This window comes from Oncorhynchus mykiss, chromosome 24, assembly GCF_013265735.2.
Source record: "Oncorhynchus mykiss isolate Arlee chromosome 24, USDA_OmykA_1.1, whole genome shotgun sequence".
In the NCBI taxonomy this organism is placed as follows: domain Eukaryota; kingdom Metazoa; phylum Chordata; class Actinopteri; order Salmoniformes; family Salmonidae; genus Oncorhynchus; species Oncorhynchus mykiss.
This window is the reverse complement of record NC_048588.1, coordinates 36,913,763-36,938,829: the sequence shown is the minus strand read 5'-3', so window position 1 is coordinate 36,938,829 and position 25,067 is coordinate 36,913,763. Positions and strand designations below refer to the sequence as shown.

At 44.0% G+C, this 25,067-nt stretch overlaps 2 protein-coding genes across 9 annotated transcripts; one reads left to right on the top strand and one right to left on the bottom strand.

Annotated features, from left to right (window-relative positions):
- Nucleotides 1–5,339: 5,339 nt before the first annotated feature.
- On the bottom strand, nt 5,340–10,919 carry LOC110503269 (intraflagellar transport protein 20 homolog). Of its 3 annotated transcripts, none has more exons than XM_036961113.1 (5): nt 10,786–10,919; nt 7,596–7,733; nt 7,043–7,128; nt 6,259–6,362; nt 5,340–6,047 (listed from the first exon to the last, which is right to left on the bottom strand). In XM_036961113.1, exons 2-5 carry the CDS (start codon nt 7,720–7,722, stop codon nt 5,966–5,968), a joined length of 399 nt encoding a protein of 132 aa, XP_036817008.1. In that variant the 5' UTR covers nt 7,723–7,733; nt 10,786–10,919; the 3' UTR covers nt 5,340–5,965. The 3 variants fall into 3 exon arrangements, with proteins under 3 accessions (XP_036817008.1, XP_036817007.1, XP_036817009.1); XM_036961112.1 differs by having other exon boundaries at nt 7,596–7,766; nt 10,786–10,917; XM_036961114.1 differs by having other exon boundaries at nt 7,596–7,746; nt 10,786–10,911.
- Nucleotides 10,546–23,953, top strand: tnfaip1 (tumor necrosis factor, alpha-induced protein 1 (endothelial)). Of its 6 annotated transcripts, XM_036961107.1 has the most exons (8): nt 13,881–14,314; nt 14,898–14,983; nt 15,244–15,452; nt 15,647–15,835; nt 17,250–17,419; nt 21,349–21,485; nt 21,814–22,009; nt 22,112–23,953. In XM_036961107.1, exons 3-8 carry the CDS (start codon nt 15,356–15,358, stop codon nt 22,361–22,363), a joined length of 1,041 nt encoding a protein of 346 aa, XP_036817002.1. In that variant the 5' UTR covers nt 13,881–14,314; nt 14,898–14,983; nt 15,244–15,355; the 3' UTR covers nt 22,364–23,953. The 6 variants fall into 6 exon arrangements, with proteins under 6 accessions (XP_036817003.1, XP_036817006.1, XP_036817001.1 ...); XM_036961108.1 differs by lacking the exons at nt 13,881–14,314; nt 14,898–14,983 and adding an exon at nt 10,546–10,698; XM_036961111.1 differs by lacking the exons at nt 13,881–14,314; nt 14,898–14,983 and adding an exon at nt 10,971–11,123.
- The last annotated feature ends 1,114 nt before the right edge of the window (nt 23,954–25,067 follow it).

Here is a 25,067-nt window from a genome sequence, read left to right as displayed (position 1 = left end):
GACTATACAGGTGGATTACTAGTCTGACTGTACATGTGGATTACTAGTCTGATTGACTGTACAGGTGGATTACTAGTCTGACTGTACATGTGGATTACTAGTCTGATTGACTGAACAGGTGGATTACTAGTCTGATTGACTACACAGGTGGATTACTAGTCTGATTGACTGAACAGGTGGATTACTAGTCTGATTGACTGGACAGGTGGATTACTAGTCTGACTGTACAGGTGGATTACTAGTCTGACTGACTGAACAGGTGGATTACTAGTCTGACTGTACAGGTGGATTACTAGTCTGATTGACTGTACAGGTGGATTACTAGTCTGATTGACTGTACAGGTGGATTACTAGTCTGATTGACTATACAGGTGGATTACTAGTCTGACTGTACAGGTGGATTACTAGTCTGATTGACTGAACAGGTGGATTACTAGTCTGATTGACTGTACAGGTGGATTACTAGTCTGATTGACTGAACAGGTGGATTACTAGTCTGATTGACTGTACAGGTGGATTACTAGTCTGATTGACTGAACAGGTGGATTACTAGTCTGATTGACTGTACAGGTGGATTACTAGTCTGATTGACTGTACAGGTGGATTACTAGTCTGATTGACTATACAGGTGGATTACTAGTCTGACTGTACAGGTGGATTACTAGTCTGACTGACTGAACAGGTGGATTACTAGTCTGACTGTACAGGTGGATTACTAGTCTGATTGACTGTACAGGTGGATTACTAGTCTGATTGACTGTACAGGTGGATTACTAGTCTGATTGACTGTACAGGTGGATTACTAGTCTGATTGACTATACAGGTGGATTACTAGTCTGACTGTACAGGTGGATTACTAGTCTGACTGACTGAACAGGTGGATTACTAGTCTGACTGTACAGGTGGATTACTAGTCTGATTGACTGTACAGGTGGATTACTAGTCTGATTGACTGTACAGGTGGATTACTAGTCTGATTGACTATACAGGTGGATTACTAGTCTGACTGTACAGGTGGATTACTAGTCTGATTGACTGTACAGGTGGATTACTAGTCTGATTGACTGAACAGGTGGATTACTAGTCTGATTGACTGAACAGGTGGATTACTAGTCTGATTGACTGAACAGGTGGATTACTAGTCTGATTGACTGAACAGGTGGATTACTAGTCTGATTGACTATACAGGTGGATTACTAGTCTGATTGACTGTACAGGTGGATTACTAGTCTGATTGACAGTACAGGTGGATTACTAGTCTGACTGTACAGGTGGATTACTAGTCTGATTGACTATACAGGTGGATTACTAGTCTGATTGCCTGTACAGGTGGATTACTAGTCTGATTGACTGTACAGGTGGATTACTAGTCTGATTGACTGTACATGTGGATTACTAGTCTGATTGACTGTACAGGTGGATTACTAGTCTGACTGACTGTACAGGTGGATTACTAGTCTGATTGACTGGACAGGTGGATTACTAGTCTGATTGACTGGACAGGTGGATTACTAGTCTGATATACTATACAGGTGGATTACTAGTCTGACTGTACATGTGGATTACTAGTCTGATTGACTGTACAGGTGGATTACTAGTCTGATTGACTGTACAGGTGGATTACTAGTCTGATTGACTGAACAGGTGGATTACTAGTCTGATTGACTACACAGGTGGATTACTAGTCTGATTGACTGAACAGGTGGATTACTAGTCTGATTGACTGAACAGGTGGATTACTAGTCTGACTGTACAGGTGGATTACTAGTCTGATTGACTGTACAGGTGGATTACTAGTCTGATTGACTGTACAGGTGGATTACTAGTCTGATTGACTATACAGGTGGATTACTAGTCTGACTGTACAGGTGGATTACTAGTCTGATTGACTGTACAGGTGGATTACTAGTCTGATTGACTGAACAGGTGGATTACTAGTCTGATTGACTGAACAGGTGGATTACTAGTCTGATTGACTGAACAGGTGGATTACTAGTCTGATTGACTGAACAGGTGGATTACTAGTCTGATTGACTATACAGGTGGATTACTAGTCTGATTGACTGTACAGGTGGATTACTAGTCTGATTGACAGTACAGGTGGATTACTAGTCTGACTGTACAGGTGGATTACTAGTCTGACTGTACAGGTGGATTACTAGTCTGATTGACTATACAGGTGGATTACTAGTCTGATTGCCTGTACAGGTGGATTACTAGTCTGATTGACTGTACAGGTGGATTACTAGTCTGATTGACTGTACATGTGGATTACTAGTCTGATTGACTGTACAGGTGGATTACTAGTATGACTGACTGTACAGGTGGATTACTAGTCTGATTGACTGGACAGGTGGATTACTAGTCTGATTGACTGGACAGGTGGATTACTAGTCTGATATACTATACAGGTGGATTACTAGTCTGACTGTACATGTGGATTACTAGTCTGATTGACTGTACAGGTGGATTACTAGTCTGATTGACTGTACAGGTGGATTACTAGTCTGATTGACTGAACAGGTGGATTACTAGTCTGATTGACTACACAGGTGGATTACTAGTCTGATTGACTGAACAGGTGGATTACTAGTCTGATTGACTGAACAGGTGGATTACTAGTCTGATTGACTGTACAGGTGGATTACTAGTCTGACTGACTGTACAGGTGGATTACTAGTCTGATTGACTGGACAGGTGGATTACTAGTCTGATTGACTGGACAGGTGGATTACTAGTCTGATATACTATACAGGTGGATTACTAGTCTGACTGTACAGGTGGATTACTAGTCTGATTGACTATACAGGTGGAATACTAGTCTGATTGCCTGTACAGGTGGATTACTAGTCTGATTGACTGTACAGGTGGATTACTAGTCTGATTGACTGTACATGTGGATTACTAGTCTGATTGACTGTACAGGTGGATTACTAGTCTGACTGACTGTACAGGTGGATTACTAGTCTGATTGACTGGACAGGTGGATTACTAGTCTGATTGACTGGACAGGTGGATTACTAGTCTGATATACTATACAGGTGGATTACTAGTCTGACTGTACATGTGGATTACTAGTCTGATTGACTGTACAGGTGGATTACTAGTCTGATTGACTGTACAGGTGGATTACTAGTCTGATTGACTGAACAGGTGGATTACTAGTCTGATTGACTACACAGGTGGATTACTAGTCTGATTGACTGAACAGGTGGATTACTAGTCTGATTGACTGAACAGGTGGATTACTAGTCTGACTGTACAGGTGGATTACTAGTCTGATTGACTGTACAGGTGGATTACTAGTCTGATTGACTGTACAGGTGGATTACTAGTCTGATTGACTGAACAGGTGGATTACTAGTCTGATTGACTGAACAGGTGGATTACTAGTCTGATTGACTGAACAGGTGGATTACTAGTCTGATTGACTGAACAGGTGGATTACTAGTCTGATTGACTATACAGGTGGATTACTAGTCTGATTGACTGTACAGGTGGATTACTAGTCTGATTGACAGTACAGGTGGATTACTAGTCTGACTGTACAGGTGGATTACTAGTCTGACTGTACAGGTGGATTACTAGTCTGATTGACTATACAGGTGGATTACTAGTCTGATTGCCTGTACAGGTGGATTACTAGTCTGATTGACTGTACAGGTGGATTACTAGTCTGATTGACTGTACATGTGGATTACTAGTCTGATTGACTGTACAGGTGGATTACTAGTCTGACTGACTGTACAGGTGGATTACTAGTCTGATTGACTGGACAGGTGGATTACTAGTCTGACTGTACATGTGGATTACTAGTCTGATTGACTGTACAGGTGGATTACTAGTCTGATTGACTGTACAGGTGGATTACTAGTCTGATTGACTGTACAGGTGGATTACTAGTCTGATTGACTGAACAGGTGGATTACTAGTCTGATTGACTACACAGGTGGATTACTAGTCTGATTGACTGAACAGGTGGATTACTAGTCTGATTGACTGAACAGGTGGATTACTAGTCTGACTGGACAGGTGGATTACTAGTCTGATTGACTGGACAGGTGGATTACTAGTCTGATTGACTATACAGGTGGATTACTAGTCTGATTGACTGTACAGGTGGATTACTAGTCTGATTGACAGTACAGGTGGATTACTAGTCTGACTGTACAGGTGGATTACTAGTCTGATTGACTATACAGGTGGATTACTAGTCTGATTGCCTGTACAGGTGGATTACTGGTCTGATTGACTGTACAGGTGGATTACTAGTCTGATTGACTGTACAGGTGGATTACTAGTCTGACTGACTGTACAGGTGGATTACTAGTCTGATTGACTGGACAGGTGGATTACTAGTCTGATTGACTGTACAGGTGGATTACTAGTCTGACTGAACAGGTGGATTACTAGTCTGATTGACTACACAGGTGGATTACTAGTCTGACTGGACAGGTGGATTACTAGTCTGACTGGACAGGTGGATTACTAGTCTGACTGGACAGGTGGATTACTAGTCTGACTGAACAGGTGGATTACTAGTCTGACTGGACAGGTGGATTACTAGTCTGACTGGACAGGTGGATTACTAGTCTGATTGACTGGACAGGTGGATTACTAGTCTGATTGACTGAACAGGTGGATTACTAGTCTGACTGGACAGGTGGATTACTAGTCTGACTGAACAGGTGGATTACTAGTCTGATTGCCAATCTCAAAGTATGACGCCGCTGTCTATCCATCCAGGCAATCATCCCTCTAATCTAGACTATAGACTCTGAACACACGTTCAGTGATTTTTTTCCTTCTCAAGTGATGAATTATCAATTAGTACATTTTAAGTCAAGGAAAATATCAAGGTTATATTAAACATTCATAAGAATTTACACGTTTGATCATCTGCACACAGATGAGCAATAGTCAATAATGTTGACACCAAGAGAATCAAAATATCAATTTTATTCAAGTGGACCTCATCTATTGATGAAGTAGGTCTATTAACCTTTAACATAGATAAGATGAATGCAGAGAATGAGAATTTTTGATAATTTCTGGATAGATATAGATATATTAAACATAAAACGATTAATATACTTCTCGAATGTACTTCGTGTTTAGTTATAAAAACTGGCCTGAAATTCCAATAAGGCACCCGGGGGGGGAAAATGTCCTGTTGTGGTCCCACAGACAACGGTGAAATGATCAGATAAAACACGAACACAATTCATTCGTACCTTTAGATGTAAACAAATTTAAGATGACAACAGGGAGGGGCGGCGGGGGGGGGGGGGGGGGGGGGGGGGGGGGGGGGGGGGGGGGGGGGGGGTATACAGTCAACACACAGCAAAAAAAAAAAAAAAATTTCCCTCAAAATCATGAAATTATTTACAGGAACATGCAAATACCGTACTTAGAGCCGTTTACCTTCCCTACAAGTGGAAGACAATCTATACATAGTAATTCCTTTAATATAAACAGTATAAATCCATTCCTTTGTGTATGTAAATAGCTTTCTTCCCCATTTGCTGGTCTGACGTACTGTAGCGGTGTGAAAGGTATGACGACTACAGAGCCTCAGGTTCTAATTACATTCAAGCGGTCAACACTTAAAATGCTAAAAAAAATAATAATAATAATATGTATAACTGGGAGAGAGGGTTGTCACTTCAGACACCTGCTAGTGAAAAAAAACAAACATGTTTTGCTGTTAAAGATGGGTGACAAGTTACTTCTAAACGTTGCATGTAGTCCGTCTCGCTGTCTAAGCAAAAAAAAACGTGTCTGATTTAGTTGGAGCAGTTTTGGATTGCTTGTGTGGGGTGGGGTGTAAGAAAGGTCGTGGTCGGATGAGCGATTCGCGTGAACCCATAGTGTAGTGGATATCACCCATAGAAAAACAAATACAGGCACCCTGGAAACATGGTCACAAACGCACACTAATACTGCGGGCCCTTCAATACGCTCCTTATTTCTGTAGAATGAACTGGTCAATGAACTCATTCTGCTCAGCCTCCACCTTGGAGAGAGCTTCGTACTCGATACGATACCTGGAATAGATTAAACAAACTTAATTAAAACCCAGGTGACTGACTGACTAACTAACTAACTGACTGACTGACTGACTAACTGACTAACTAAATAACTAAACTGACTGACTTTAAGGTCAACCCTTGAGAATGAGACACTAACTGACAAGATTCTCATTGTTATTGATTTCACAAGGAGATTTGAGGTGAAATGGATTTCAAGTCTTCTTACCTCTCCAGCTGCAGCTTCTTCTCTGCTATCAGGGCCTGGAGCTGCTGTTGCTGGGCCTCCCTCTGCTTGGCCACAGACTTTAACAGGTTCCTGGCTCCAATAGCCTGGGAGAAGGAGGGCAGTGCAGCAGCATGTCGTTCACCCAGATAGGAAGCCCTCAGTCATTCCCACAGAAAAGTGCAACAAGTGTACTTAGTGGCCTAGCGAGCTAGCAGTCAAAGTCCACTGAAGGAGTGAACAACAAGCATCTAATATCTGTGTGTGTGTGTCCGTGTGTGTGTGTCCGTGTGTGTGTGTCCGTGTGTGTGTGTCCGTGTGTGTGTGTCCGTGTGTGTGTGTCCGTGTGTGTGTGTCCGTGTGTGTGTGTCCGTGTGTGTGTCTCCGTGTGTGTGTCTCCGTGTGTGTGTGTGTGTGTGTGTGTCTCCGTGTGTGTGTGTGTGTGTGTCTCCGTGTGTGTGTGTGTGTGTGTCTCCGTGTGTGTGTGTGTCTCCGTGTGTGTGTGTGTGTGTCCGTGTGTGTGTGTGTGTGTGTCTCCGTGTGTGTGTGTGTGTGTCTCCGTGTGTGTGTGTGTGTCTCCGTGTGTGTGTGTGTGTCTCCGTGTGTGTGTCTCCGTGTGTGTGTGTCTCCGTGTGTGTGTGTGTGTCTCCGTGTGTGTGTGTGTGTGTCCGTGTGTGTGTGTCCGTGTCCGTGTGTGTGTGTCCGTGTCCGTGTGTGTGTGTCCGAGCCCTGTAAAGATGAACTAAGAAACTCACAACACTTAAAAGAGCCAAACGCAGACCCGTACCTTCATCTTTTCAGTCTCTGCCTCTTTCGCCAATTCATCCACCAGCTCGATGAGACCACCCACTATCTTCTGAAACTGGCCCATTTCTGTGTAATGAACGAATACGCGAAAATTAATAATGGCCTATATGCGGTAATTAGGGCGCAACAACATTTGAAGAAGGAAAAAAAAACAGTTTTAACATTAGGATGAGATGCGAGTGGACATCTCCACTGTTCTTTACAAAAAACAATGTTCTATGCAAATGACAGAACTGAACCACAATCATCCACACCATACCCTATTCCCTGGGCACTACTTTTTTCCTCAGGGCCCACTATACTCGTTGGACTAGTAACCGCAAGGTTACAAGTTCAAATCCCCGAGCTGACAAGGTACAAATCTGTCATTCTGCCCCTGAACAAGGCAGTTAACCCCACTGTTCCTAGGCCGTCATTGAAAATAAGAATTTGTTCTTAACCGACTTGCCTAGTTAAATAAAAAGGTAAAATAAATATATAGGGAATATGGTGCCATTTGGGACACAAATCAGAAGGTAATGGACTGCTCTTACTGTCAACAAAGTCTTCACACTCCTCCTTGAGCTCCCTGGTCTTCTGGTCCACCTCTGGTTCCAGCACCCGTAGCTTGTTGAGCTCATCAAAATGAAGACCAGCTTCAGCCAACGGGTCTTTCGCCATGGCCACAAGACCTGTCCCCAAGAGCTGGGTTATAGATTATGGGGCTGGAAAAACAACTGCTTTAACACCATGGATTATGTGGATGTTTTATTTATTTAACCTTGTATATTATCCTGCATCTTAATCTAGTCTAAAAGAGGTTTCCTGTCCTCATCTCTCACTAATCTGCACCGATCTAAGAGGGCGGAATAGGTGAAAGATATCTTGGGGGATTTGTATTATTTTGGGGTCAGGTGTGTCACAGTAGTAGTATAGTAATGCACATGCCCCGCCCACCTGAGGATCTATATTTTTCAGACATCCATTTCCTGTGTCGGAGGTGTGCAACATCTTGCCATTAAAATCTTGCCGGATTGAACACTTTCATTTCACTCCTTCATACTCTTGCTTGTGCCCGTCACGTTTTTCCACCGTTAACATCTGAGACCGCGGAAATGGTTTGTAATGACCTGTCAAACACACCCCCGGTAATTGCTGAAATGAACCCAACGGGGGGGATACATCATCTTTCCGTTGATTCCATAAAAAGGTTTAAGCTTCGTCAGGGATTTAAAACGCACCGCCTCAACACTTAACATCACAAGCATTTTGCTACAACCGCAATACCATCTGCTTTGTATGCGACCAATAACATTTTATTTCAGAAAGACTAAAGATTGATGGGTGTTATTTTGAAGAAGAATAATAAGAAATAAAAAAAAAAGTTATAATTTAATCCAGTTGAAATGTTTACAAATGAAAGCAACTTTAAAAAACATTGTCACAGCACCTCTCCTCTTTTTAAATATCTAATTTAACTAATGTATATAACAATATGTAAATATTAATAGTGTGTGAACAGTATTTGTTGTCTCTAGGCGTCTTTCCAACTCATTTTAATGTAATATCTTATGTTGTTCGAGTCTATAACTGCATGGGCATTAGCTAATGGGGATCCTAATAAACAAAGCCACACAACAGTAATTAATGAGGCTGTCTAGAAAGTGCAGACGAGTGCACGTTGTAGACAAAAAAAAAAAAAAGTGTGATTGTTGCAGCCCTGTTCCGCCCCTTTATGTTAACTTATTCATATATGCAAATACACCTGGTGTATTTATGCAAATGAGGCACATACAGTGCATTCAGAAAGTATTCTGACCCCTTTACCACATTGTTACGCTACTGCCTTATTCTAAAATGTATTACATGTTTTTTTCCCCCATCAATCTACACAAACATCCCATAATTACAAAGCAAAAAAAAAAAGGTTGTTATTTATGCTAAATTAATTTTTTAAATGATAAAATCTAACTTTTACATAAGTATTCAGACCCTTTACTCCATATTTTGTTGAAGCACTTTTGGCAGCGACTACAGCCTCCAGTCTTCTTGGGTATGACACTACAAGCTTGGCACATCTGTATTTGGGGAGTTTCTCCCATTTCTTCTCTGCAGATCCTCTCCAGCTCTGTCAGGTTGGATGGGGAGTGTTGCTTCACAGCTATTTTCAGGTCTCTCCAGAGATGTTCGATCAGGTTCAAGTCCGGGCCACTCAAGGACATTCAAAGTCTTGTCCAGAAGCCACTCCTGCATTGTCTTGGCTGTGGGCTTAGGGGTGTTGTCCTTTTGGATGGTGAACCGTCGTCCCAGTCTAAGGTCCTGAGTGCTCTGGAGCAGGTGTTCATCAAGAATCTCTCCCTCGATCCTGACTAGTCGCTCTGACCCTGCTACTGAAAAACATCCCCACATGCTGACACCACCATGCTTCACCGTAGAGATGGTGCCAGGTATCCGCCAGACATCATGCTTGGTATTCAGGTTAAATAGTTCAAGCTTGGTTCTCATGGTCTGAGAGTCCGTAAGGTGCCCTTTGGCAAACTCAAAACAGGCCGTCATGTGCTTTTCACCGAGGAGTGGCTTCAGTCTGGCCACTCTACCATAAAGGCCTAATTGGTGGTGTGCTGCAGAGATGGTTGACCTTCTGGAAGGTTCTCCCATCTCCAAAGAGGAACTCTGGAGCTCTGTCAGAGTGACCATCGGGTTCTTGGTCACCTACCTGACCAAGGCCCTTCTCCCCCGATTGCTCAGTTTGGCTGGGCGGCCAGCTCTAGGAAGAGTCTTGGTGGTTCCAAATGTCTTCCATTGAACCTTATACAGAGTGGTGTGTGCCTTTCCAAATCATGTCCAATCAATTATGAGGTATTGTGTGTAGATTGGGGGAGAAAATATTCAATCTATCCCAGAATAAGGTTATATAACAAAATGTGGAAAATTCAATGGGTCTGAATACTTTCCAAATGCACCGTAACCATCTTTATTTTAACACAAAAAAAATATATATAAAAAAAAGGTGAAAACCCTGATACAATAAGAAAATACGTGTACATTCTAAAGAAGTGAAATACCTGAATTCCCACCAAAAAGCCCTGAATATTCGTTATTTGTCCGTGCCAGTAAAATGTGCTATAATTCAGTAAACAAAAAAATATATATATATATATATATATTCTAAAAGTTTGGAGGATCTGCATCCATTGTCCAACTGTCGCATTTATTCACAAATGTTTGTTTTAACCGTTTAACAATTTATGACCGCTGCTACATTAGTAAACGCGAAGACTAGGTGACAAGCGAGAATGCCTGTTAGGAAAATATAGTTTACAATAACAAAAAAAACACATACTATTTGAGTCTGTGACCTTTGACTAATCAATAGCAACATATCTGACATCAATTAGTTACGAATTAGTTGGCACACATGCAATCCCCGTTAATCAGTGCCAGCCAGCTGCTACTTTGGCAATATTACGTAGCAAGATTAACGTTAGCTAGGCAACGCCGGTTCTTCAGTGCGGTCTTGCTAATTAACGTTAGCTGGCTATCTCACAGCTTGCTCCGATTGCCGTTATCGGACTGTCCTGTTGTGGACAAAATAGCTCGTAGAGGCCGGTAGCATTAGTGAACTGTTTCAGTTAGCTGACCAGCGATTAGCCGAGCGTGAGTTGCTAACTACAATCTGTACAAATCATCTAATTATTAATTGTTTACAAGTGAGAAAACTCTTAAAGTCAGTCATTCACTTACCTTAAATGTATTTAAACGTAATATCAACGTGGCATATAATCCACAGTACACTTCGGCTGCCAGGGAACAGTTGTGTTTGTCCAACTAGTGTAACTTCCGGTAGGGAGGGGAAGGAGTGTATGATGGGAATTGTAGTACACAAGCATTATTTGTAGTAAAACTAGTCGTGTCGCAGGGTAACAAGCCAGACCGTGGATGGTGGTTTGAAAAGCGCGCTAGTTTGAAATGGAAAAGGGTCGTGGTCGCTTTTGATGAAGAACAACATCAAGACGAAGCAGCTGCTTTATACGTTTGATGCACTGTTGAGTTCTTACATCCCGAGGGGGTTTGTGCTGATTGTACGGAGATTGTGACAGTCTATTAAATGGCGTCCCTTGAGAAGGCAAGATGTAACGTTATGTCAGAATAAGTGCAGTATTAACATAAGGAGACATATACTTAGAATACGGAGGAGGAATGGAGGGGAAAAGAGAGGCAGAGGTCTAAGAGAGGGAGGAAGACGTGAGCTTGAGTCGGTTAAAAATGTCGGGGGGGAAAGTAAGATGCTGTGTTAAAGAAGAATGGTAGAAAGTGTAAGCGGAGTTTTTCTATCTATTTATTTATTTATTTATTTATTTCACCTTTACTTAACCGGGTAGGCTAGTTGAGAACAAGTTCTCATTTGTAACTGCGACCTGGCCAAGATAAAGCAAAGCAATTCGACACATACAACAACACAGAGTTACACATGGAATAAACAAAACATAGTCAATAATACAGTAGAACAAAAGAAAACAAAAAGTCTATATACAGTGAGTGCAAATTAGGTAAGATTATGGAGTTAAGGCAATAAATAGGCCATGGTGGTGAAGTAATTACAATATAGCAATTAAACACTGGAATGGTAGATGTGCAGAAGATGAATGTGCAAGTAGAGATACTGGGGTTCAAAGGAGCAAGATAAATAAATAAATACAGTATGGGGATGAGGTAGGTAGATAGATGGGCTGTATAAAGATGGGCTATGTACAGCTGCAGTGATCCGTGAGCTTCTCTGACAGCTGGTGCTTAAAGCTAGTGAGGGAGATATGAGTCTCCAGCTTCAGAGATTTTTGCAGTTCGTTCCAGTCATTGGCAGCAGAGAACTGGAAGGAACGACAACCAAAGGAGGAATTGGCTTTGGGGGTGACCAGTGACCAGTACCTGCTGGAGCGCGTGCTACGAGTGGGTGTTGTTATGGTGACGACTGAGATATACCTGCTGGAGCGCGTGCCATGGGTGGGTGTTGTTATGGTGACCAGTGAGATATACCTGCTGGAGCGCGTGCCATGGGTGGGTGTTGTTATGGTGACCAGTGAGATATACCTGCTGGAGCGCGTGCCATGGGTGGGTGCTGCTATGGTGACCAGTGAGCTGAGATAAGGTGGGTCTTTACCTAGCAGAGACTTGTAGATAACCTGTAGCCAGTGGGTTTGGCGACGAGAATGAAGCGAGGGCCAACCAACGAATGCGTACAGGTCGCAATGGTGGGTAGTGTATGGGGCTTTGGTGACAAAACGGATGGCACTGTGATAGACTGCATCCAGTTTGTTGAGTAGAGTGTTGGAGGCTATTTTATAGATGACATCACCGAAGTCGAGGATCGGTAGGACGGTCTTTTTTGTGTGTGTTTTTTTGTAACCAGCACAGAGTGAAGTTCTGGGAGCCCGAGGCTTGCACCGAGGGTCAGGATAAAGATGAGTCTGTGACCATAGGAGTGAAGTTCTGGGAGCCTGAGGCTTGCACCGAGGGTCAGGATAAAGATGAGTCTGTGACCATAGGAGTGAAGTTCTCTGAGCCCGAGGCTTGCACCAAGGGTCAGGATAGAGATGAGTCTGTGACCATAGGAGTGAAGTTCTCAGAGCCCGAGGCTTGCACCGAGGGTCAGGATAAAGGTGAGTCTGTGACCATAGGAGTGAAGTTCTCAGAGCCCGAGGCTTGCACCGAGGGTCAGGATAAAGGTGAGCCTGTGACCATAGGAGTGACGTTCTCAGAGCCCGAGGCTTGCACCGAGGGTCAGGATAAAGCTGAGTCTGTGACCATAGGAGTGAAGTTTTTGGGAAAAGTGGACCCTTGCTTTTTGGCTGATCCATTTGTGGTTTCAGGGTGGGTGAAAATAGTGATCTTGTGATTATTTTTTGTGTTTCTGCTGGTTAGAGGGAGAAGGTTCTCCACGATAAACAAATGGGGGCAACAAATGGGAATAGTTTTGGTCTCAAGAAAAGGCTGCCATTGAAAGGAGTGATTACTGGATGTAAAAGTTGACCAAGTGAAGGGGAAGATTCTCGGTGTTTGTGCTGCTTGTTGTTTGTTGTGACGTAGACAGGGTGGCGTGAGTGGTGAAACACAAGACTTGTTGTTTGTTGTGACGTAGACAGGGTGGTGTGAGTGGTGAAACACAAGAGTTGTTGTTTGTTGTAACGTAGACAGGGTGACGTGAGTGGTGAAACACAAGAGTTGTTGTTTGTTGTGACGTAGACAGGGTGGCGTGAGTGGTGAAACACAAGAGTTGTTGTTTGTTTTGATGTTGAGTCTTTTCCCAGCAAAGTGATGTTGGGATATTTAAGTTATCCTGTACGAGCTTTTGTGCCGAATACATTACGTTGTTACAGGTGCCAAGCTTATGGTCATGTGGCAACAGTGTGTAGGAGGGAGGTTCCTAGCTGTGAGAAGTGTGCAGGAGGGAGGTTCCTAGCTGTGAGAAGTGTGCAGAAGAGCATGAGACAAAGGAATGTGTAGCATTGGGGAACGTAGTTGTATGTGTTAATTGTATGGGTGCCCATGGAGCTGGGGATCAGACACGTCATGTGCGAGAGAGGCATGGTTGAGGTTTCCAGGGTTAGAGTAGTGCAGAAGTTGTCATATGTTGAGGCAGTGAAGAAAGTAGAGGAAGATGAGTCAAGGGGGTGGGCTCCTGAGAGGAGTAGCAGATCTGTACCAGTACAGAGGGAGAGGCCAACAAGTTATATATACTTCCGTGAGATTGGATTTTTAGTATTTATAGAAGTGGTTATCTACTGTATTGCAGGGGTGAAATGTAAGTTGCAGAAAATCGAGGTTGTGGTGGCAGCTGCAGAGATGTATTTTGGTGTGTGAGACTTAACATCAGATGAGTTACAGGGTGTGTCCCATCCTTTCAGGTTGTTGGCCTGAGGGAGGACTACATAGATTTTAATAGTGGAATAGGGTGGTTTTATTTGTATTTTTAAAAATAATTTTTGTGAGTGTAGTGTTAGATGGTAGGTTATATGTTTATTTTTTCAAGCTAATTATAAAGGAGTTGTACTCCAGTCTAGTAGGTGGCGGTAATGCAACATTTATTGGATGCCAACCGCTTTATCGAAGAAGAATCATTATTTGTAGTAGTCAACTTTTCTGTAGTTGGGGATAGTTATTTAACGTCGTTGCCTTGTGAATATTTACAATTGTAGTTGGCGTAGCTACATTACATAGCTTATAATGTACTGAACTATTCAGCGAAAATAATTACCCTAAGAGAAAGACGGCGTGGGTGAGTATCTATGAAAATATACTATTGAGCTCATTTTAGCTTGTCTTCTTCAGCTAGCTTTTACCCGGGTGGCAAAGGAGAAAGTCCATAAGAAACACATTTTACTCTCTCTTTCAAGGACTAGGTCATTTAAGTTCGTCTCAATAATCTTGAATTTGTGCTTAGACAGATTTTTATTTTTATTTTTTTTATTAGACACATAATAGCTGGCTAACAACAGTACGTTAGCCAGTAGTTAGCTAGTTAGCAAGCCAGCACAGCTAACTTTAGGTTCGTTGAAATACAATTTGTGACTCAACATTATGGCATGTTCCTAGTTATAGTTAGCTTCATCTCATACGTACAGACGTTGTATGCTTATTGCACTCATCTCTAATGTGACTAACTTATTAGGACTGACCGTAATGAAAATGCATGTCATTGTATATTTATAGTAGTAACCATACTATGTGGAATGGGGTTGATATCACAACACAACTTGCCGTGCTGGTTTGAGTTCCCCAGAGACCCATTGTCTAACCCCTGGTATGCAACGTTTTTGGGGACTTTCTCCCAAATAACACAGTTTGTTTATTGTATGAAGATGGACATACACACACACGCAGCATTGTGGGCCCAGCCACATTCCATGCTAGGGGAAATGGAAATCGAGTGGAAGATACTGATTGGGTGGGTGGCTTCCTCCAGCCATTGTTTTCACAACGTTCTCTGCTATTGGTGTTTACGTATGACCGCGTTGGCGACCAGAGCAACTCCGGTCTAATTTCAGTCAATGACATTATAAATTCAAGGTTTCAGATTTCAGTCCTTCCAGAAGGACGTTGTCCCAACTGTCACCTTGTTAGTGTCTGTCATCTCAGCAGAAGCCAGGGCTTTGAAGGCAAGGCGTAAATAAAGCAGTGGTTTTCTATTGCCTCCCCGTCCACCAGGTATGATCTGCAGGGCCAGTGAGAGGCTGTGGCGGCCCCCCCAGTAGCTGTCACCACGGCGGGGGACATCAAGACCTCCGTCTGCAGGGTGGTCATCTACCTTCAGAGGGACATGTCCGGGGACAGCTGCCAGCTCCCCCTGCACCGGCTATGCCTCCAAACCCAGGCCATCACTACTGGCTCCCAAGCCATTAGACCTTCCCATGAAGGTATACATGGAACAGTGGGCAATCAGAGCAGTGGTCTGTTATGAATGAATGTGCCAATATCCTCAGTGTTTTATGTAGGCTATAGAGTGTGCTAGGCTGACTGTTTTATTTTTTTCAATGTGTATGATATCTTTTACATTCTTGTATGGTGATGTCAAAGAGATATTTCCATCCTATTCTCCCCCCCTCCCCAGCCTCCCAGATGGCGTGTCCCAAGTCCAAGACGTGCAGCTACAGAGCAGCGTTGGGCCTGGGTAACAAGTATGTGCGTCTAAACGTAGGGGGGACCCTGTTCTACACCACGCTGCAGGTGCTCACTAGGCAGGACTCCATGCTGAAGGCCATGTTCAGTGGCAAGAAGGAGGTTTTCATTGACCGAGAAGGTGAGAAAGACTGTCAATTAACAATTATTGACAAAAAGCTGAGTTCTCTGTCATTCTTATGGATCAGAAACATAGAGGAAACTCTACTTAGTCTAATAAGGACTTCAGAATGGAACGGGTGGCTAAAGCAACACATATCATATGGTAGGGTAGCCTAGTGGTTAGAGTGTAGAGGCGGCAGGGTAGCCTAGTGGTTAGAGTGTAGAGGAGGCAGGGTAGCCTAGTGGTTAGAGTGTAGAGGCGGCAGGGTAGCCTAGTGGTTAGAGTGTAGGGGCGGCAGGGTAGCCTAGTGGTTAGTGTAGGGGCGGCAGGGTAGCCTAGTGGTTAGAGTGTAGAGGAGGCAGGGTAGCCTAGTGGTTAGAGTGTAGAGGCGGCAGGGTAGCCTAGTGGTTAGAGTGTAGAGGCGGCAGGGTAGCCTAGTGGTTAGAGTGTAGAGGCGGCAGGGTAGCCTAGTGGTTAGAGTGTAGAGGCGGCAGGGTAGCCTAGTGGTTAGAGTGTAGAGGCGGCAGGGTAGCCTAGTGGTTAGAGTGTAGGGGCGGCAGGGTAGCCTAGTGGTTAGTGTAGGGGCGGCAGGGTAGCCTAGTGGTTAGAGTGTAGGGGCGGCAGGGTAGCCTAGTGGTTAGAGTGTAGAGGCGGCAGGGTAGCCTAGTGGTTAGAGTGTAGAGGCGGCAGGGTAGCCTAGTGGTTAGAGTGTAGGGGCGGCAGGGTAGCCTAGTGGTTAGTGTAGGGGCGGCAGGGTAGCCTAGTGGTTAGAGTGTAGGGGCGGCAGGGTAGCCTAGTGGTTAGAGTGTAGGGGCGGCAGGGTAGCCTAGTGGTTAGTGTAGGGGCGGCAGGGTAGCCTAGTGGTTAGAGTGTAGAGGAGGCAGGGTAGCCTAGTGGTTAGAGTGTAGAGGCGGCAGGGTAGCCTAGTGGTTAGAGTGTAGAGGCGGCAGGGTAGCCTAGTGGTTAGAGTGTAGAGGCGGCAGGGTAGCCTAGTGGTTAGAGTGTAGGGGCGGCAGGGTAGCCTAGTGGTTAGAGTGTAGAGGCGGCAGGGTAGCCTAGTGGTTAGAGTGTAGGGGCGGCAGGGTAGCCTAGTGGTTAGAGTGTAGAGGCGGCAGGGTAGCCTAGTGGTTAGAGCGTTGGACTAGTAACCGAAAGGTTGCAAGTTCGAATCCCAGAGCTGACAAAGGTGAAAATCTGTCGTTCTGCCCCTGAACAGGCTCTCATTGAAAATAAGAATGTGTTCTTAACTGACTTGCCTAGTAAAAATAAAGGTAAAATTAAAATAAAAATCAGCAATGATTAGTAAAACCCTTTAAATGTACAGGTCCTGACAGGCACATCATCAAAAAAGATACACGGAAATACGCTAATCTAAAAAATCTGACCGGAATTGACCGTTTTCCTTTCACTTGCCTTGCATGTTTCCGTCCAGGCTGGATCCTGATAGATCGCTGTGGGAAGCACTTTGCCTCCATCCTGACGTACCTGCGGGAGGAAGCGGTCACATTGCCCCCTGGCAGGCAGGGGGTTCTGGAGCTGCTGGCAGAGGCCAAGTATTACCTGATCCAGGGTCTGGTGGAGCTGTGCCAGGGAGGCCTGCAGGTCAGTGACACAGAGTGTACCACAAATGGCCCGTAGGACTAATGAACAAAAATTAGGGCACTACATAGGGAATAGGGTGCTTGGGGTGCAGGCTGTGTCTTCCAACCTGCAGCTTTGCTAGATCCTAAATCTGTGCATGAAGGCCACATACGGTGCTGTAATGTGTGTTTTGTTTGCTGACGTTTTGTTCCATGTCGACTTGGAACGCGACATTCGTTGCTTCCTCGTGTTGTGATAATTGCTTTAACCAGTTTGTCTACTCTGTTAGTGGCTGAAGGACAACGGTACTGTTTGTTTACTATAAGTGGCAGTTAGGGCTAACACAATTACCATATAAGTGTCGTGAAAATAAAAATGACCATAAAAAATAATAATGTTTTGTGGAATGAACAGATGACTGAAGACGGGAGTCTAGTTGAGTCTGTTTCGGGCCGTAACGTGGACTCTTAACAATGGGATTAAACATTTTTTTGTTCCTTGCTGAAGCAAGTAAGCAGGTCTTTAGTTGCCTAGGCAACCAACTGTAACCAACTTTAGTTGCCTAGAACAAACTGTAAAGTTTGGTGGTGGAGGAGGAATAATGGTGTGGAGCTGTTTTTCATGGTTCAGGCTAGGCCTCTTAGTTCTAGTGAAGGGAAATCTTAACGCTACAGCATACAATGATATTCTAGATGATTCTGTGCTTCCAACTTTGTGGCAACAGTTTGGGGAAGGCCAGTTCCAGCATGACAATGTCCCCGTGCACAAAGCGAGGCCCATACAGAAATGGATTGTTTGAGATCGGTGTGGAAGAACTTGACTGGCCTGCACAGAGCTCTGACCTCAACCCCATCGAACACCTTTGGGAGTATTTGGATTAGCCAAGGTTCTACTGGGGGCATTCTGCTGTCGCCATGGTGACTGGTGACGGCGATTACATGCGGTAATGAGATCAATCGAACCTGACCAAAACAATGGAAATGCCATGGAAACGCATTGGGGGGGAGATCCCGAATCTCTTCATTTCCCCCTCCAAGCAAAATTAGCCTTCATTTGGGCTATTGTTTCTATGTGTATTTCATGCTGTTGAGGAAAAAAATCAGGAGTATAATGCTCATATGGATGTCAACCCCAACAATATGTTTGTCATTGTCACCAACCAACGGCATTACGGTTAAAAATGACTGACTACCACCACCCGATTTCTGTATGCTAGCTACGCTACCAGCTTGTACCAACAGGAGTTAGCATTTAGCTGTCGCTTCTTTTAAACCTGGAAACGGTACAACTTCTAAATTTTGTGCAGTGAAAACAGCCAAAAATATTCAAACTTCAGTTACCACATTGTAGGCCTGTTACAATACATAAATCATGACGGTTTTGACAAATATCCACTTGGTTCGATCAGATTTGTTGAATGCGCGTCAATCCGGCGTCCTTCCTCTATCCTCCATGGTCTGCCTTCCATTGACCTCTACCTCATCTATGCTGAGGAGTCTTGTATCAATGCCATGTTGAATTAAAAACCCCTCTGGCTTTCATTTATGTCATGTCCCCCTTTTTTGAAATATATATATATTTTACCCCCTTTTCTCCCCAATTTCGTGGTCTCCAATTGTTAGTAGTTACTATCTTCTCTCATCGCTACATCTCCCGTACGGGCTCGGGAGAGACGAAGGTCGAAAGCCATGCGTCCTCCGAAACCCAACCAAGCCGCACTGCTTCTTAACACAGCGCGCCTCCAACCCGGAAGCCAGCCGCACCAATGTGTCGGAGGAAACACCGTGCACCTGGCGAACTTGGTTTAGAGCGCACTGCGCCCGGCCCGCCACAGGAGTCGCTAGTGCGCGATGAGACAAGGATATCCCTACCGGCCAAACCCTCCCTAACCCGGACGACGCTGGGCCAATTGTGCGTCGCCCCCACGGACATGTCCCCTTTGTTTTGTGACAGATAGGGGATGTCACTAAACAGTTTTTCGAAGGAAGTGTAGCCCATTTTCAGATTGGAATTTACTGCTCCGAGGCTTACATTAATAAATCTTTGAGCAAATTTTTAAGACTGAAATGATAAGAGTTTTGCTCAACCTCAGAGATGCTTTACATTTTTACAACGATTGATGTAAAATGCTCTACACTTGTGTTCGTTTAGTAAATACAATTTTCAACTACGCTTGGATGGTATACCATATACTGGGGCAATTAGAAAAATCCACAGGATGGTTTTTCAATACCATTTTAAACTATTTCTTAAATATTATTTATATATATATATATATTAATGCGCACTTCAGAGTAGGCGTTCCCTAACGGAAATATTCAAATGTATGCTAGAATGTGCCAAATACAATCTTGCTAACTCGTGCTTGGCTCTGCCTATCTCCTTGCTTGTTCTGCCCACTATGACTAATTTGTTCCCATTGGAAACAACAGTTTATCTTAATTATAATAATCTTTGGGAGCTTTGTCAGGTGATAAAGTTACTCTCCTACTGTTTGCCAGACATATATCTTAGAACTATTAAGTTAACTTTCTAAGATGTGCTGAATTCTCTCCAGCTGGGTTTAGCTAACGTTAGCTAAATTGGCTAACGTTAGTTTGCAGCCCACAATCCTCTCCTGGATTAAGATCCTATAAGAGGCTATTTTTTTGTATTTTTGAAAAACAAAAAACAAACAGTGTGCCCCCTTGTGTGCACTACCGGTAATGTCATATATCCCGGGATCGTATGGAAGTCTGGATACAGCCCAACCCTAGTTACAACAACGCTTAACCTCTTATATGTAGCTGTTGAGGGTTAAGTTCCGGTCCATTCCAATTCTGTGAGCATGCTTCAAACCATAAAGGAACTTTGACCTGACCTCGCCTTTTGACCTCACCGAGTTGTTGACATGGCATTGACCCGAGCCATGGTATATGTCCTGACACACAGCCTTTTGTATTGTTCAGCAGCACAGAGCCAGTGAGAATGGAACCAGGCATTGATTAGACTGCTTCTGGCCCTGTTTCTCGCTATGTACTGTAACAGGCTGCCTGTGGTGTCTTTATGTACTGTAACAGGCTGCATGTGGTGTCTTATATGTACTGTAACAGGCTGCCTGTGGTGTCTTCTATGTACTGTAACAGGCTGCATGTGGTGTCTTATATGTACTGTAACAGGCTGCCTGTGGTGTCTTCTATGTACTGTAACAGGCTGCCTGTGGTGTCAATGTACTGTAACGGGCTGCCTGTGGTGTCGTCTATGTACTGTAACAGGCTGCCTGTGGTGTCAATGTACTGTAACGGGCTGCCTGTGGTGTCGTCTATGTACTGTAACAGGCTGCCTGTGGTGTCTTTATGTACTGTAACAGGCTGCCTGTGGTGTCGTCTATGTACTGTAACGGGCTGCCTGTGGTGTCTTTATGTACTGTAACAGGCTGCCTGTGGTGTCGTCTATGTACTGTAACGGGCTGCCTGTGGTGTCGTCTATGTACTGTAACGGGCTGCCTGTGGTGTCTATGTACTGTAACAGGCTGCCTGTGGTGTCGTCTATGTACTGTAACGGGCTGCCTGTGGTGTCTTCTATGCACTGTAACAGGCTGCCTGTGGTGTCGTCTATGTACTGTAACAGGCTGCCTGTGGTGTCTATGTACTGTAACAGGCTGTCTGTGGTGTCTTCTATGTACTGTAACGGGCTGCCTGTGGTGTCTTCTATGTACTGTAACAGGCTGCCTGTGGTGTCTATGTACTGTAACAGGCTGCCTGTGGTGTCTATGTACTGTAACAGGCTGCCTGTGGTGTCTATGTACTGTAACGGGCTGCCTGTGGTGTCTATGTACTGTAACGGGCTGCCTGTGGTGTCTTCTATGTACTGTAACGGGCTGCCTGTGGTGTCTATGTACTGTAACGGGCTGCCTGTGGTGTCTATGTACTGTAACGGGCTGCCTGTGGTGTCTTTATGTACTGTAACAGGACGAGAAAGAGCAGTCTCTGTGTGTAATCCCTGTGATCACCTCTGCCAAGGAGGAGGTGAGACTGATCCAGGCCTGCACCAAGCCTGTAGTGAAGCTGCTGTACAACCGAAGCAACAACAAGTACTCCTATACAAGGTACTGCTACTACAAGTCAAGTGCCTTACAAAATGGCAGCCCTATTCTTGTTCTATTGTTTGGAGAGTCAATAATAGTTCATGACTGCTGGTAAGTGCTTAGTGAGGGCCTCTAAAATACTCATCATGTACTGTGTTCAATACCTACTGTACTTCTTGATCCGTGGGTTGTAATTCCTCCACAGTAATTCAGACGACAACCTGTTGACCCGTGGGTTGTAATTCCTCCACAGTAATTCAGACGACAACCCGTTGACCCGTGGGTTGTAATTCCTCCACAGTAACTCAGACGACAACCTGTTGACCCGTGGGTTGTAATTCCTCCACAGTAATTCAGACGACAACCTGTTGAAGAACATTGAGCTGTTTGACAAGCTGTCTCTGAGCTACAATGGCCGTGTTCTCTTCATCAAGGACGTGATCGGCGACGAGATCTGCTGCTGGTCGTTCTACGGACAGGGACGCAAACTGGCAGAGGTCTGCTGCACATCCATAGTCTACGCCACAGAGAAAAAACAGACCAAGGTTGGTTCAGAGTTACACACACACACACACACACACACACGCATGCTACTTTTTGCCCTGCAGCTAATCTTCATGTTGGCCCTGTCCGTCTGTCTATCCCAGGTAGAGTTCCCGGAGGCCAGGATCTACGAGGAGACCCTGAACGCTCTGCTCTACGAGACACTTCCTGTCCCTGACGACACTTTATTGGAGGCCACACGCCGTCGCCACGCCCACAGCCACGCTCACTGTGGTTCCCACAGCGACGAGGAGGAGGAAGGCCCCGCCCACTCGGGGGTGGACCTTAGGGAGCGCGTGCGCCGCTCCCACGTCAAGAGGTGCAGCACCTACGACGACCGGCCGCTGGGACACTAAGGATGCGTTTCAAACGACGCTCTATGAAGTCTACTATCATTCGAATCCTCAACTACCCCGTCTCCTGGTCAGTCACATCTCAAGGAGAGCCTCCCCCAAAAAAAAAAATTGAGTCAGATGATTCGTCAAACGTCTTCTTATCAGCACCACCAATTGCTTCTACTGCAGTTCTTGGTGAGAGTGAGTGTTGGCTCCCAAATGGTGCCCTATTCCCCATCCTATGCCCATATGGCACTGGCCAACAGTAGTGCATTATGTAGGGTAAAAGGGTGCAAGAGAGAGGAAACTTGGCTCACCGCTGGCTCTTCAATCATTCACTACACCCACCGCTCAGGCCAAATATGGCCTTGGGGCACAAAATGGCTGCCGTGCTTGCATCACCCTGGTGCCTGATGGACTTTTTTTGTCGATGGACAACTGATGATTTTTAAAACGTTGAGATGCTTACGCTCTTTCTCATTTTTAAAAATTTATATAGAACTCTCTTCTTCACAACACAATCAAATCTGTGTGTTCAATCAATCAAAATGACGATCTTCATGTTATACCTCGGGTCTAGAATGGACCCGATAAGATATATTTTCCCACATGAGCTTTTATTCTGATAATTTAGTATTTTATTCAGCTAATAATATATTTCCTGTATTGTACACTACTTTTGACCAGGGTCCAAATGTAGTGCACTACAGAGTATAGAAGTATGGGTAAATACAGGCGACAATATTGATAAGTCACCTAGTCCGAGAGAGAGTGTTACATCATCAAAACGTCACGCCAGGGTAAGTCTACATGAAACAAAGCCCTTATTTTTAAGCGTTTCCTAAAAATCTATGAGCAAAAAATAAACGTTGGAAATACAATTGGAACCATTTCCCTGTTTGACCGCTAGGTTTTATGGGTATTGTGGGGATCTATATAGGGAATTAGAGTGCCATTTTGAGACAGTCCTATACTGTCATCACTTCAGCAGCCAATCACATATCAGATAGGTCTCCAGAACACTAATAGGTAACCACCGGACTGTTAGACACAGATTAATTTATTATACAGCTATAGACCCTTTTTTTTTTTTTGGCATTGTGTGACAAGTTATAGATTCAAAATCAGTTATCATAGCCCTATTGCCTTCTGTGAATAGACAGGGAAGACGGTGAATGTTTTTAAAAAAAATTTTAGAGTATATTTCTAGTTTTTCAGATTTTCTCATATCACATTTTGACATATAATCATGCCAAAGACTTTCAATGAAATTAACACGAGGGACACATTCAGCGACGTCTCTGAATCGTTCGTCTCGTTACCCAGATACTTCGGCCCAATGCTTTTGTGCCGTGTCCCCTGGGGACGAGGTTAATGAATGGCAGATTGTGCTTATTGACAATTTCAATCAAGTATTCACTCAAGACATTTCCTCTTAACACTCTTAAGAGCCTCTTGTGTTTTTAATGCAGTTGAATCTTTATTCCTTTTATTTTTCACTTGGTTTTCCACAATAAAAACGTTTTGAATAATAATAATACAAACAGCGCACTCTTTGTGTAACAGTGTTAGGCTCTTAATTCTCAGAGTAAATAAAACTCTACGACACTATGAAAGCTTAACCAGGTTTATTCTTCCTAGAGGATCAACACAGCTGCATCAGACAAAACATGTTTACACCAACGTGCGTGTGTGTTTACACACACACTGATTGATATGTGTGTATATACAGTGCCTTGCGAAAGTATTCGGCCCCCTTGAACTTTGCGACCTTTTGCCACATTTCAGGCTTCAAACATAAAGATATAAAACTGTATTTTTTTGTGAAGAATCAACAACAAGTGGGACACAATCATGAAGTGGAACGACATTTATTGGATATTTCAAACTTTTTTAACAAATTAAAAACTGAAAAATTGGGCGTGCAAAATTATTCAGCCCCTTTACTTTCAGTGCAGCAAACTCTCTCCAGAAGTTCAGTGAGGATCTCTGAATGATCCAATGTTGACCTAAATGACTAATGATGATAAATACAATCCACCTGTGTGTAATCAAGTCTCCGTATAAATGCACCTGCACTGTGATAGTCTCAGAGGTCCGTTAAAAGCGCAGAGAGCATCATGAAGAACAAGGAACACACCAGGCAGGTCCGAGATACTGTTGTGAAGAAGTTTAAAGACGGATTTGGATACAAAAGATTTCCCAAGCTTTAAACATCCCAAGGAGCACTGTGCAAGCGATAATATTGAAATGGAAGGAGTATCAGACCACTGCAAATCTACCAAGACCTGGCCGTCCCTCTAAACTTTCAGCTCATACAAGGAGAAGACTGATCAGAGATGCAGCCAAGAGGCCCATGATCACTCTGGATGAACTGCAGAGATCTACAGCTGAGGTGGGAGACTCTGTCCATAGGACAACAATCAGTTGTATATTGCACAAATCTGGCCTTTATGGAAGAGTGGCAAGAAGAAAGCCATTTCTTAAAGAGATCCATAAAAAGTGTTGTTTAAAGTTTGCCACAAGCCACCTGGGAGACACACCAAACATGTGGAAGAAGGTGCTCTGGTCATATGAAACCAAAATTGAACTTTTTGGCAACAATGCAAAACGTTATGTTTGGCGTAAAAGCAACACAGCTGAACACACCATCTCCACTGTCAAACATGGTGGTGGCAGCATCATGGTTTGGGCCTGCTTTTCTTCAACAGGGACAGGGAAGATG

What these genes read in the sequence shown, in the direction of transcription:
- LOC110503269 (XM_036961113.1), bottom strand. Translation starts at nt 7,722, where the DNA reads ATGGCGAAAGACCCGTTGGCTGAAGCTGGTCTTCATTTTGATGAGCTC. An exon ending in GTGTGAAGACTTTGTTGACA is followed by an intron (nt 7,129 to 7,595) that starts GTAAGAGCAGTC and finishes TTCATTACACAG; the next exon opens with AAATGGGCCAGTTTCAGAAG. An exon ending in AAGAAGCTGCAGCTGGAGAG is followed by an intron (nt 6,048 to 6,258) that starts GTAAGAAGACTT and finishes AATCTATTCCAG; the next exon opens with GTATCGTATCGAGTACGAAG.
- tnfaip1 (XM_036961108.1), top strand. Translation starts at nt 15,356, where the DNA reads ATGTCCGGGGACAGCTGCCAGCTCCCCCTGCACCGGCTATGCCTCCAA. An exon ending in CATTAGACCTTCCCATGAAG is followed by an intron (nt 15,453 to 15,646) that starts GTATACATGGAA and finishes CCCCCTCCCCAG; the next exon opens with CCTCCCAGATGGCGTGTCCC. An exon ending in TGTGCCAGGGAGGCCTGCAG is followed by an intron (nt 17,420 to 21,348) that starts GTCAGTGACACA and finishes GTACTGTAACAG; the next exon opens with GACGAGAAAGAGCAGTCTCT.